A 14,706-nucleotide genomic window follows, 5' to 3' on the forward strand; every position below is an offset into this window, starting at 1 on the left:
CTATCAAACTAAAATGAAAGATGTGTAAGATTCATCTTGCCCAGACTTAAGCCAACAGATACGATTTGTCTAAGCGAGAGGAAACAGTTTGTTACGTCCACTTAATTTTCATTAGTCTAGCCGACAATATTAAATAGGTCATTTACTTTATTCCCATGCTGTGTTTACTGCAGTATTTGCTATGTTTGAGTCTCTATACTTTTTCTCTAGTTATTTTTTTCATTACAGTACTAATTATCTATTCCAGCAAAAAAAAACTTCAAGAAAGTTTACAAGGGCCAACATATGCATGCCACCCTGAAAATTCCCTATCCACTGATTAGACATTATATAAAATCTCTATACTGTATAAATAAGAAGAAAATACAGGCAATATGCACTGCTGCCACTTTAAGTACCTTAAATGCTGCTCAAAAGATTTTATAAGGACATCTGGCAAAGCTATAACGTGTAATAAGTTCTCCCTGACAGGCAGGAAACTGATTGTTTCAACCATCTGGCTAACTTTCAGGAGTCAAGTCCAGCTGACAGTGTTAAAAAAAAGCTGCGCTTTAAGTATAAATCCCCCACCAACCTCTACCATCTCCAAAAAAGGATCCGCAGATTCAGTTGAATAGAACGAGTAGGTAGCAGTTTGTTTCATGCATTCTTGCTCTCAGGGAAGGTATCAGCTAGACATCAGTCCTGGAGGAAGACCAAGACTCTCTCTGCAGAGGGGTCTAGGCTGGTTCTTCCTTACTGTATGCTTCTGTCAGCCACTGCACGCTTTGAGAGCTCCACATATTACAGCACACAGAAAGACATCACTGTCACATTGTAAAAAAACCACGCAGCTTCTCACAGCCAGGCTGGGCTGTCTTCAAGCTGGTGTCCCCATATCACCCCGACACATTCCCTTTCTGGCAGGGTTAGTGCTGAGAACAACAGACAGCTGCAATCTCACTGGGTTTAGCAGAGACTGTCATGGCTCCAGCAAGTCCCAGTCCTTCTGCAAAACTTTGTGCTCCTACAGTATTTCCACCTTGTAAAATGAGATCAGTAAGGAGTGGGTGACCCTTGCTTCTGAGTATCAAAAACAAAGGTCAGGATCTGCCCAAACGTCTTGAATTGCAACAAATTAATCCCAAATCTTAGAATGTGCAATACATACAATAGATTTTATCTGACTCTGCATCTACATGCAGGCGAAGTGTGAGCAATGACAATGTACTGAATGGTTTAGAAATCTGAAGTATACACCTTAAACTAAAAAAAAAATGTTTACACTGTCAGCATTTTGCTAGAATCGTTGTACTGTCCAGGAAAATTCTTTGTTTCTGTTTATACTTTGTTTTGGTAACCATATTGCAAAAAAAGACCTCAGATTGTTCAAGTTCTTATCTGCAGCTACTTATGTATCAGGAAGAGAGATGTGTTTCAGAGCTGTAATCATGGAATCTGAAATACTGTTTGTGAAGATAAACTACAGGGCCTCAGCACAGATTTTTTGGCATCTTGTCTCTTATCCTCTGTTTTCATGAACTCACTGCCCCAGTTCAGCCCAGTCTATGTGGACTTTCTGTACAGCTACGCCAGGCTTCAATCTGGAGCTGGAATTATAAACATATCACAGCATGTAATTTCTAAAGGCTCGGGGCTCTTTTGAATTGTCCTTGCCTGGAGGAATTATATCTGTGTCTTTGGGTGGATCAGCAATTTGAGAAGATATTTTTTTTACAGTCAATTAATCAGCTATACTTTTTGGTAGAGTGCATTAATAATTGTTGCTATATTTTTGTCATACTTCTTTATCAGGGTCCTCATAGACAATTAAAAACAAAATACTTGGCAAAACGGTATCTGGTTCAGTTCATGCAGTTCCATTTACTGATATTTAAGGATTTTTTTAAACTTGATGGTAAGAAATAAAGTTGATACATTGTCTACACACATTTCTGCCTCTTTTGTCATTGCAGGGTCGATGCATCAACTTCACCCGAGTGAAATCCAGCTCTATTCCCCGTTACCCCATCTACAACAACCACTCCTCCCCTATTTACACCCCTCCAAGAGGCAGCACCCCTCCTCCGCCCCAGGGTATGCTGCCTCCCCCTCCACACAGCCCTCCAGCCTCCCCTACACCTTCCCCTACCTCTACTCTCCCTCCCTTGCCCCTCACCTCCCAAACACCTCCCCCTCCTCCCTACACTCCTCCCCCAACCCGAGCCCTGCCTCCAACCTCCTTGCATCTACCATCTTCCCCGGACCTGCCCACCTCCACACCCTCCACTCCCCATTCACCTACTGGTGCCCTGCCCCCTCCCCCTCAAGCCCCTCCCCCGTGCCGGGCCCCTCCCCCTGCCCGCCCACCACCACGCCCCTCTCTCTAGGCTCCAGAGCCACACTTTCAGCAAGAGGTGAAGGAACTCTGCTTCCCCAGAACTGTCAAGTGGAAACAACACAGTTGCAACAGGAAGCCCATTTTCCCAGACTGCTTTCTTCACCTTTCCTGTCAAACCACTATAAGCGAGACTGCTCGCTACCTGCTCTTTAGACACTATCACATTACAGCTGAGGCACCTCCGCCTTTTTTTGATTGTTTTCCAGCTTATATCAATGTATTTCATTTTTATTTCAATACTCCCTGGAACAAAATATCAACCAGTGGCCAAAGCCCCCCAGTTTTGCACGGAAGAGGTGTGAAATGATGACAGCTCTGATGTCTCCCAGAAGCCTCTTCTCCAAAACAACAACAAGGATGTACACACCACCAGCTACCAGTGGCACAGTCCTTGCACAACCGATCTTTCACCAGCAGGGAGCACTGCTGCTGTGTTGGCCCCTACGAAACAAGTAAACTGTAGTCATCTTATACCTCTTTGCCTTGCTGTAGCCAAGCTGTGGAATACCAAATTCTACCAGATTCTGGGTCTGCTCTGCAAAATGAAAATGGCTACCAACAACCATGCTGGAGAAGGATTTCACTGTGATGAAAATAAGAGCCCCTCTTAATCTAATATGGTTTAAATTATGGTTTATTATCAATGGTCTTCTGTCTTTAAAGATTTGGTGCATCATAAATGTAACTTATACTTATCAGAAAATGAAATATTCTACGGCAACTGGATTGCTAGACAGGATAATTAGAGTACAGTATGTGCCTGAAAAGGTTGTAAGGGCATTATAATTTAGTTCTGAAAAAGGAGACAGAGGAATCTTTAAAGAAGGTGCTTAAGGTTGTGGTGTTTTAGATGGTACTTTTTGAATGTGTAACTCATTGAGGAAATGCCTCAAAATGAGATTCTTATGTTGTATAATTGTTCTTTAATTCACTCTTCAGATTGGCACCCGGATCTGTGCCACTTCAGGTAATCCTGATTCTAAGATATGTGCGGAATTTGAATTTCCCTGTTCAAAATTCCTCTTTAACTTCCTACCTGTTGCCTACCCAATTTTTTTTTTTTACTTCTCCATGGTTCTGTGTTGAAAGCCAGGAAGCAAATTAGCATTGCGCAAAGCCACAGTGAAGAATCCAACAGACATGAGCAACACTGAGTTGTTTCCCCTTTCAACCATTCAGCACTTGTTTGACTTCAAGTTGCCTAACATGGCAAAGCGCTTTGGCACAAACTTCAACACAGAATGCTGAAGTATAGTTACAAGAGGGCATGCAACAGGAAAAGTGCAGGACTCTTGGTTCCTAACCCGGGAGAGTAGAAGTGCAGATTCTTATGGTGATGCGAGAGCTGATGTTTTGCTGGAAAGGTGTCTTATTCAATGCAAAGGTTTGGGTACAATAGCAGTCCGTTTAAAAATGCACTAATGAAAGAAAAGGGAGAGGCAGTAGACATGAACTGGGATTGAGATGCATGGTCAAGCAAATAAATGCATATGCAAGCCTTCAAGTCTTGAGCTGTCAAAACACAGCACAGCTGTAAAGGAACTAACTTGAAAATTGTTGAGTTGTGAAATCTTTTTACACATCCTTTATCACACTCCCAGCTTTAAGAATTCTTTTCTTAAGCCTTTTTTTATCATGATGGTCTGGATCTAGAACACATTCTAGGGGGCATGGATAAAAGCGCAGTCAGAGCAGGGACACAATTTCCTGTGCAAGACATAGGGATAAGACACACGTCGCATGAACTGGAAATGCGCTGCTGATCCCACCCACGCCTTTGAGTTGCCAAAATTTCTTTAATAGAAACCGCGGAAGTGTAGAAGGAAGGGCTGTTTGCTCCCGTGATGGAATTGTTCTGGTAAAAGGGAGGGGATAGTGATGAAAATGAAGATCAGAGAAAAAGCCAAACGTTTTTCAGAAGGTTGAGCACGTGCAGAATCAGAATGTGTTTTTTTATGTATGTATGTGGTATTTCTCTTCTTTGTGTGTGTTCAAGTTATAGCATTTAATGAACCCTTTTATATATTATATATACTGTGCCTTATCATTCCTCTACTTTTTCCTTTAAATAACTAATCACTTTGTTGATTAGTGTTAATCATGATCAAACCAGGGGGTCACCCTTATTTGTGTTCCAATCACAAACTCCCAAGAGCGTTTGTTTCAACTCGCTCCGTATTTAAAGATTGATCGCAATAAATGATAACAGCCAGGAGTTCGAGTGATCTGTTGTGAAGGGTGTATAGCTGTATATATTTTACCACATGCTAACCACAGAATCGATCCACTCTGCCAGGTTCAGTAGGGCTGGGGTCTGTCATCTTGATTGTCTTCAATGTTATAAATTATTGTAAAGCCAATGGTATCACATGGCAATTTTTATTGTTGTATCAAGCTGTGCTTGTTTAAAACACGTCTTTTGTTGTTGTTATTGTTATTGTTGTTTTGGTTCTCCATTACTTTCTTTAGTCAGTTTTTTTTAAAACACGTACGGTACAACTATCTGGGAGTTGGTGGTGACGAAAGTTTGGTTTACACAGCTTACATACCCCATGATGTTATATGAACGAAACCTTAAGAAAACCAGCACCTAGAATTTCGGTATTTCTGCAGGGTGACTGAAACCTGAAGGTGTTAAACCTCGTTAGATGCCAAAGAGGTACTTGTCATTATACTGCAAATGACAGAAACTTTGAGGGGTTAAATAAACTTGACTTCTCCAATCATGCAGATGTTTTATACTGTGGATATGGTAGTTTGTTTAAAAAAACAAGCAAGAAACTAGTCTGCAGAATCATAAAGAGAAACCAGTTAGGAATGTTAAAAAAAGGGAAGGATTAAAAGGCATTTTATACAAATATCCATTTTCCTTTCCTCTCTTCTTGGTGCATGTTTATTTCTATCTTACATTTCTCTCTTTGCTGTCAGTGGTGCTTTGTATTGTGTGTGCAAATCTACTTTGGCTGCATTAGTTAAATAACTTGTCTTGTAATAAATCACTAAGATAAGATATGTGCAACAAACAACACTTTAGAAAATGCTTGCCGTGAACTAGTGAGCCTCCTCTATACTCCTAGCGGTGCTAGAAAACCGGGAGCCATCTACTCCATTACAGAACTTTTACACCACCAACACCTTAATTGATCTATTGATCCTGCTAATTATCAAAGATGAGCTGGTTGCTCTAAAATACTGCAATGGAGTAGGCTGGAATAGCTTTGGGCTGAGTGGCAAGATCCCTCCAAGTGACCAGAAGTCATTGCAGAAACAGATCTTCGTTCCGAGTCCAAACCCGATGTGCTGGTGCTGGGATGTTTGTGTCTCTTGCCCCTTTCTGGATAGCAGGCATTTTCTGTATCAGCCCTGACAGCAATGTGCTGAGCAGTCAGCGTGGGTTAGAGGTTTGTAAAACAAGGGAGTCAAACAGCGTTGGGATAATCACAGAGTCTCCCACAGCACTATAAAAGTTAAAATCACACAGAAATCGCCCCGAGAAAATTAAGGGGGAAAAAATACAGTTCTTTGATTTTGTTTTGTATTTAATCATACCTAACCCCTGGGCATTCCTATCCCTAAAGCAGCCATTATAAAGCAGCATTTAATTGTATATCAAGCAGCAGGACTAACCAGCATTTCATCACATGGCTGCACACATACACTCACATTTCCGCCTGTGTCGTTCGGCAGTCTTGACTTTGATCATTTCCAAATGACATCTTTCTCATTTCACCCTGCTGGGACAGCTAGATTTTAATGTCTCAAGATGAAGCTTAATTCAAACCAGAAAGGGTTGTTGTCCCCCCACCCCCCCTTTAAAAGGGAAGTGGGATACCACAATAAAGTTGTGCAAAAATGCTTTTTAAAAAAAACAACAAAAAATCATAGTCTTTTGCGAACTCTTTACTGCATGGCTGTTTACACCTGTGCTGGTAAGTCACAGCTTATGCCATATTCTGCTGTCTGAACTTGACAATAGCTGTCAACAGTAAATATGTGCTAAATTAGTGTCACTGTACAGTGACAGACTAGATATCTTCATTTTCACATTTTGTTCCTATATCACCCTGTCTCTTTCAGTATCAAAAGCACTTTCACTTTTTCTCTTTACTGGAAAATCCCAAACTATTTACAAAATTAGGAGGCATGAATCTGTTTATTCTAATATTCTAAGTTTTAAAGTTTGCTCTGTAACTTTTGCCTGAATGTAACATTCACCCTGCTTTCTGTATAAAAGTTCCAAATTTAAAAACCTTTCACAATAAGCATCTTTACCTCTACCAACTACAGCAGATATGAGTCGTCATATTTCCAGGAGAAAAGAACAGCGTAACCATAGAGCCTTCCCAGTCCTTAAATATTTCAAATGAAAGACTGAAAGACTATTTAACAAAATAAATATTTTCAAATTTTGTAAATGCTAAAAAGTACTCCAATTATAATGAAGACAGATGTCCTATATTTTAATACTTACAAGTTACAAGTAACTACTGTATATGACCTGTAGGAAACAATGCTGAATGCATTCTTTCCTGTTGTTATATATCTTGATCACCTTGAGAACTGTGGTAGGACATCAGGAGGATGGATGTTATCTGAAACTGCCTTGAATTTCCTTCTTTGCCTTACAGTTAAAATATTGTGAATGTTGGTAATTCACTGGAAGCAAGTGTAGCACAACCAGAACAGGAGTAATATACAGTATACACTTTCCAGAACTTCAAAATGTATATGGTAACTCTTAAAGAGACAACACTAATCAATCCAGTTTATCTTGCCACTGAGTATAATGGAAAAGGGCTGGAAAGAACAACATAAAAGTATTTCGTTTTTTTTCTTCAAATTATTTAAATCTATATCAAGTACTGAAGGTTTGAGTTAATTTAATCAATTCGCTATATTGCTCCCAAACGGTTTTGTTTCCCATTTCGGTGTTGAAGTATGTTTTTGAAAAAATTAAAAAAAAGTACTGTTTCAGACTGCCAGGGCCTAGAAAGAGCTGTGTAAACCAAGCTGAACCTCTTTCTGTACTATATCACGATGTATAGTACCCCCTCACTTCCTATGTAACCATTGCTTTATATTAAAGATTCTATAAGTAAACCCTGAACCTGTTTACTGATCCTTGCGAATTCTCTTTTTCACTGTACAGTATGTGTGTATTTTGAAGGATCAGAAGGGGGTTGTATGAATTAATATATTCTACTTTTTCCTGGTGAAAAACAATGTATCATTTCCAGAGTGTGTGAAAACCATCTGACAGAGTAATGCTATAAAAAAGGGTCTAGTCAGTGTAAGTATTTCATGTCCTTATCAGACATCCAGTCAAGATAACAGTACTAAATCTTTTCAGCCTGTCACAAAGCATAACAAAGAACAAACACATTCGAGGGAATTTAATGAGCCGATACAAAATCATGAATGAGCCTAAGGAAGTCAGCCCAAAGTGTGACGTTAAGACCAGCACTAGAGGATAGTTTCTCCAGTAATCCTCCGCAAATTTCAAGCAGAAGGGCAGTTCTGCAGATGAAAGGAACCTGTTCTAAATGTTTTGCAGTATCTATCAATTCAGAATCAAAAGTTTTCTCTGTATCAGGTATCGCCTCTAGCAATTTTTTAATAGGCTGATTGTTACAAGGTCCTAACAGGATTCTTCTCAAAATATTAAAAACAAATCACCAGGAAAAATCCAAAACCATATTGTGGTCTCTGGCTCCTTGACAGCAGCTGCAGAAAAGCTCAAAGCTACCAAATAGGTAAGAATTTTTTCACATGGTTAAAATCTCAACTCTCAAAACCTGTGAATCCAGTGTAGCTCTGCTTCCCACCCCCAGGCCATGGGACAGGAGGGGAAAGAAAAGAACAACCCAAAAATTCAACCCCCAAAATTGTTTCTTCAACTCCAGTTACCTGTAAGGCTGTATGTACTATGCCATTCACTTTATAGAGGTTTAGGTCTTCTCCTCAGGAAACTTTCAGATTCTCCTATGCACAGTACAGTAAGGTTGCCCGGGAAAACAAAATGTTTTTTATAGCGAATTTTTATTGCACAGCTTCAAAATAAAAGGAACACTCAGATCTGTAAGATAATGCACTGCAGAAAATCTTGTACAAAATCTTATTGATAAATTGCTCCATCTTGCAATACAAAACTACACAGCTGGCAGATAAATTACACGATAAGAACTTACCAGTATGTTTTGGGATTGTGGGAGGAAATCGTGTTTATGTGGGTTTCCTCTGGGTGCTCCAGATTCCTCCCACAGTCCAAAGTTATACTGGTAGGTTAATTGGCTCCTGGGAAAAATTGGTCATGGTGCGAGTGTGTACGAGACTGTGTGCTCCCTGTAATGGACTGGCGTCACGTCCAGGGTGTACCCTGCCTTGCGCCCATCACCCTTTGCCTGTCTCTTCTGTGACCCTGAATTGGCTTGGAGCCTTCCTCAGGTGTGTCGAGTTGTCTTCAGGTTGAAGAAGGCTCCACAGCCAAAACGTTGTGTCTCTATTCTTTGGCTTTCAGCATGGCATAAACCTTTATCTGTTCCTTTGCAGTCATAAATACTCTCTTGAAACATATAATGTATATAAAACTGTGCATACTGTTAAGTCGTTTGTGATGTAAAGACAGCACTTTGTGTAAGAGCTTTAAACTGTAGTGTAAAATCTACAGTATATGAACAGTAAAAATGTGGCTACATACAGTATAGCAGATCTGTTGTAGTTCTATTGATAATATTTCTCTTTCAACCAGATGCCTTCATACAGAAGGATTACAGTTTTCTTCCTGTATTAGAATAGCTGAGCTTTAACGTGGGATTTAAAAATTCCAGGGAGAGATTAATGAAAGCAGACAAATGGAGACCAGTTTCTGAGACAGAAAAAGATAGCAAAGAGAAAGAAAAGAAGAGGCTTGCAGAGAGACCAGACAGTCAGCAGATTCCGCAGGATAAACCTGGCGCAAGATTAACAGCTGTGAGCTGAGAGTCTGGTGCACAGCGTTCGCCTGAACCAACTCCTGTTGGGTTCTTTTCTTCTGTTCTTTTATTGCTGGTTGCTCCTCGTTGAATCCTGAACCCTGAATCATGTGGACACAGTTCTCAGTGATATTGCCCTTGGGTATCAGCCAATGCCCTCCTTTTTACAATAAACCTTTAATAATAAAACTACACAGTTGGCATAATATTATTATTAAAGCTTTATTTTATTTAAATTTTATTAATAATTTATCAAATAATTAATTGTTAAAAAATACAATACAATTAAATGTTAATTTTATTATGAACACCACCTGTGTAATTTTCATTCGACAATGCTTCTACAACCACTAGAAAATAATGAGCAGCCCTCTACTCCACCTAGGTCTGAAATAGAAAAGGTTTTTTAAGACCAGGAGTTCTCTGCTCTGGTCCTGAAGTAACACCGTATCTTTTATTTATCATACCGGCTGATCTCTAATTTTCCAGTGCTGACTGATGATTTAATTAACCTGCTTGTTTGTTTAGACTTTTATTTAATTTTCTTTCTTTTATTCCTGTATGTCAGACATGCTCTAATTCAAGGATCACTTGTATACAGAATAGTATGCAGCCTCTCCTCAAGATGCAATTATTTCAGACTAAACAGCTATTACTAGTGTATCAGCTGAAGACTGACACAGGTGGGAATGACTCTGTATTGGGAATGACCCTGTACCAGACATGCCCATAATGAGAATGACCCTGTACTGGACACGCCCTCAGTGGGGAAGACCCTGTACTGGACACTCCCACAGTGGGGAAGACACTGTAACAGACCCACCCACTGTGGGAATGACCCTATTTCAGACACGCCCACATGAGGCATGGTTCTGTACCAGACATGCCCATAGTGCAAATGACTCTGAATCAGACCCACTCACATTGGGAATGGCCCTGTATCAGATACACCCATAGTTTGTTGGTAGTATAATGAGTGAAGGTGTTTTTTGTGGTGTTTACCCACTTTGCAGATGGATTATTAAATACTATATCTGAAGATATATGAAAAGCAAGTGAAAATAACTGTTACTTAGATGGATCAAGGCTTCACACAACTGAGAACAATCCCATATGTTATCTGCACAAATTTCTCTCCTTATTGTGATTGACAGGCTCCTAACAACCTGCTTCAAGACGTCTTTTTAGAAGGTATGTTTGCTGGAGATGTCATTCAGGGCTAATCAGAGACAACTCCACTAAAACAGACAGCAAATGCAGGATGTGTCATTTCGCAAAGAAACTAAAAATATAATGCAGGTCAGACGACAGGCATTTTTTCTTTGAAATGTTACATACTACAACAAGGTGAAGAAGCCTTTGCCAAGAACTTTATAGTTCAGTAGTGGCTTGTAAATGGGAACTAATGGGAAGGAAAGAGCATATGGGTAATAGTCAAATAGCCAAGATACCAAAAAACTGTTCTTAAGCTTATTTTCAAATCACTTAATCTAGTAGTTTTGAAAAAAAAAGGTAGTTTTGAAAAAAAAAACAAAATGTTTAATTGTTCATTTTTTCCAAACTTTTCCATTTTCAATTTCAATCCCTGCAAGGATTGAAATATATTGCACTCTTCAATACAGGTGCTCCTCATTTTGCTAACCTTTGCTATTTTCCAGAAAGATTTTAGAAACGTGTAAGTGCACATTCTCTCTTTATTATAGGGGAGTCAGACTGGGACAGAAATTGGTGTCGCCACACGCCGAAATGTGCCCCTTGAAATACTTGAGGAGTGCAATACTGAGATGTGTCCATTTCTCACAGAGTGGCATTGATCTTGGAGCAACTGTTTCAGCTTTCGTGAAATAATCCATCCATTTTCTAACTGCTTGATCCAATTTTGGGTTGCAGAGGAGATGGAGACTATCCTGGCAAGCAATGCATTCGAGGCGGGGCTATAAAATTATTATTATGACTATTATAAGACAAGTAAGAAATAATGTTAAAAGCAAATACGAGTACTAGAAACTAACCCTTTTATTTTGTATGAAGGGACAGTTTTATAGCCAAGCTCAAGGGAGTGACAAAAAGGAGCATATAGTAAAGACTGCTGAAGAACATCGACTTGTGCAGAAAAAAGCCGGATAATTCACAATTTGCATGCTCTCTCCAAGCCAGTGTGGCTCACAATAAGTGCCTCCAGATGGCTATACATTGACTTATGTCAAATACAAGTGGAGTGAGGTATCATGGAAAATATTAGTGATCTTCTAATCCTCAGGAAATCTGGCCTGGCAGTCATGACCATGCGCCAGTATTAATTGTATATGACATAATCTGAGGCTTTCAGTTAATTGCTGGTGGACTGTAAAAGTGGGGCAATGAATGTTTCAAGGACGGCTCGCAGCTAATGTTTCTCTTCGAAGGCTTACGCTCTTTGGAATGGGCCGTTTCGTAAAAGGTCCAGGGTTAAAGTCGGTCAGAAGCCAAAATATTATGACCTCAACCAAAGAATATTCCACTTTCCATCTTCTATTACACTCTTTAAACTACTCAGCACAGGTTTAAGGTTAAAAAATAACCATCTAATGTTGCACATTGAGCACGATTGCTTGCAATACTGTGGAAAGAGCCGCAGACACTGTTGCTGATTTTTCTGAAAATTCTGCTATCATTTTTAGGGCTCTTATCTCAATCCACAAGCCCATTTCTGTTGGCATTTAAAAAACAAATCTTGAACCGTGCAAATAACTTATTTGCAATTCTGCCAGCAATTCAGGACCTGCTGGATGTCGGGCTGAAGGTCAACAGAAAGAAACTGTTGTATAAAAGTGTCTGCTAAATCTAATAATAAAATAATAATAATAATCATAATAATAATACTATTTGTACTTTCCTGCTGTAGAAAAATAGCTGCAGAAGCCAGTGGAAGAAAAGTTTAATAATGCAAAACTGGCCAGTGGAGGTTTATGTAAAGTGATCTGAAGTTTTTGCCAATGTGAATTCTCTACCAGGCATTGGGCTAGAATAGACTTTTTTCAAGAAACAGCAGGACGAAATCCATTAGAGGCAAAAAAACAACAGGCTGGGTGGGCCAAATGGCCATCTAACATTTGTAAGCATTCTTACATTCTTATGCTTTTTTTGACTTCCAAACTAAACAATTTACTACCAGACCAAAGTGCAGTATGACTTTTCTGTACTTCTGCATATTGAGTTGTCTTGTGGTTCCATTCCTTTCCTGATAATGTGAAGCTGGAACCCACTGGCCTTCCTGAGAAAGAGAGACCTGTTTCTCCAGCCTTTAACACCTGACAGAATCTATAAATGTAGGAAATCCTAAATATGAATCAGCTCTGTGAAGAGTTCCCTACAGGTCAAGATGCAGCAAGAAGCATCAAAAGTGACCCTTTTTAAATATGCAAATGAAAAGTGAATGCAGATCTTTCAGAAGCAGGAAAAAGACATGAAAAAACTGATCCCCATTTGTGCTGCTCATATTTAGCATACCAGGATATGACACCTTCGTAGAGCAATATTTTCTTAGTGTGAGGAATATATAGTCTGATGCATGAAATTGATCCAGACAGTGTTCAACATGGCTTTACATAGGCTTAAAAATGAGTTGTAAATATGTCTTTAGTGTCCTACTACAACATAAGAAGTGAAAACCAGAAAGATACATCATTGCTACGCTTAGGTGAAGGCTGCTTAATAAAGAGAATTACTTCCATTATCTTAGTTCTAATAACAGCAATGTTAGATATTAGGAACACGTAAAGGTTTATTCCATGCTGAAAAGAAAAGAAACAACGTTTTAGCTGTGGAGCCTTCTTCGGGTGTGTTAAATGTTATATGTTAGATATTATTCTATTAAAGTGTGCTTATTATAATAGGGCCACTATGTGTGTGAGAGAGTCCGGGGAGGAAGGGTTACAACACCTCTCACATGTTTTTGAAGTACAAATTTGGAAATCGCAGAATCTTGGAAGACCATGAAGAACAGAGGGGAAAGACCTGGGTTGGACAAGGCAAAACTAACAAAGACTTGTTAGAGCCATTTTTTGTCACACTTGTGGTTGCACAGTGCCTTGGAATAGAGTAAGTACTGACTGGAAGAGCAGGTGCCAAGCGCGTCCCGAGAGTTACTGTTGTGCAACAAGTACATAGAAAGCTGGGCTGACCCCTCTAAGGACACCCCTCTCGTGACGCTTGCTCAATTGTGCACCACTTCTTGGGAAATCCCTGTTATAAATCGCCCCAGTGACACAAGTTGGCTTGAGCCAGCGACGCCTGGGTTTAACAGACCCAACATGTGCTCCAAGCAAGCATCTCTCCCGATTGCGGTGCATGACTGCAGCAGGGGAGAATTCACAGCAAAGCACAGGTTAAGACATCACAGCCATCAAAGCAGTGCATGCATTGACCATGCTTCCACATCCCTTAATATACTGTTTCCCTCGCCTGATGCTTTTTTTGTACAGTCCTTCACTTCTGCAGAAATCCCAGAATTCCAGTCCAGAGTCCTACAGGTAGGAGTACCAATGACAGTTACAAAAACTAAACCAAAAAAGTTGCAGAAGCACATAGCAATCTCTCTCTCCTGTTCCTATCTGTAAACTCCACACACATAGGGCTGTTCTTGCTTCTGTAAATGTTATGACATTTCTGGGCACAATTTTGTTATTTTGGGGGGTATCTGCAGGGCAGAATAATCTCACATTGGGCAGTGGAGTCTGCGTGGGATATGGATATTGTGAAGAGAAATGCAGAGGGATATTTGCGCACGGTGAAAATAAATAACAATAAAGCTTCTCTTACAGGGATCCAGCCCACATTTCTGAGGTCTGACAGTGCAGCTGCACAGCCCACTACCTCTAAGAGTGAAAAAACAGCATCAGCCTAGAGAGTCCAAAAGAGAAAAAAGTAGAGCTGGCAGATTTGATGCCTTTTTCCTATCCTGTCACCAAGACAGGAATGCCTTAATCTCTCAAACAGTGCTAAGCAGCTGCTTAAATACCAAGTATTCAGTCTGTTCCAATCACAGGTAGCCCTCGTTGATATGTTATTCTTCAGATGACATGTAAAACTAAGGTTCTGTGAGTTGAAAAAACAGACTTTTAGCATCATGTATCACAGGCCAATGACTTTTCAATTTGATTCGTTTATAATGATAATGATGACCAGTTTCATTCACCTTTAAGTGAGTGATGGTATTTGAGCTGGAATGCCCTAATGCAGGTTTTGTAGGTCATCATTAAATAACCATTTTCTAATTACATGGAACAATGTGATTGTGATCGATTAAACAAGTATTTAAGGAATTTGGAAAAACATTTAAGTACTCTTCTGCCCTCAAGAACCAGTTTTCTTAAT

The 14,706-nt window shown here is 39.7% G+C and overlaps 1 protein-coding gene across 1 annotated transcript in view; it reads left to right on the top strand.

Annotated features, from left to right (window-relative positions):
- antxr1a (ANTXR cell adhesion molecule 1a) overlaps positions 1-7,480 on the top strand; it is a 59,280-nt gene extending 51,800 nt beyond the window's left edge. Inside the window, exon 18 of the mRNA XM_006625479.3 lies at positions 1,956-7,480. Within this exon, the coding sequence (XP_006625542.2) occupies positions 1,956-2,369 (414 nt within the window). The 3' untranslated portion in view covers positions 2,370-7,480. The remainder of the gene's footprint in view (positions 1-1,955) is intronic.
- The last annotated feature ends 7,226 nt before the right edge of the window (positions 7,481-14,706 follow it).

Source organism: Lepisosteus oculatus, chromosome 2 (assembly GCF_040954835.1).
Source record: "Lepisosteus oculatus isolate fLepOcu1 chromosome 2, fLepOcu1.hap2, whole genome shotgun sequence".
Classification (NCBI taxonomy): domain Eukaryota; kingdom Metazoa; phylum Chordata; class Actinopteri; order Semionotiformes; family Lepisosteidae; genus Lepisosteus; species Lepisosteus oculatus.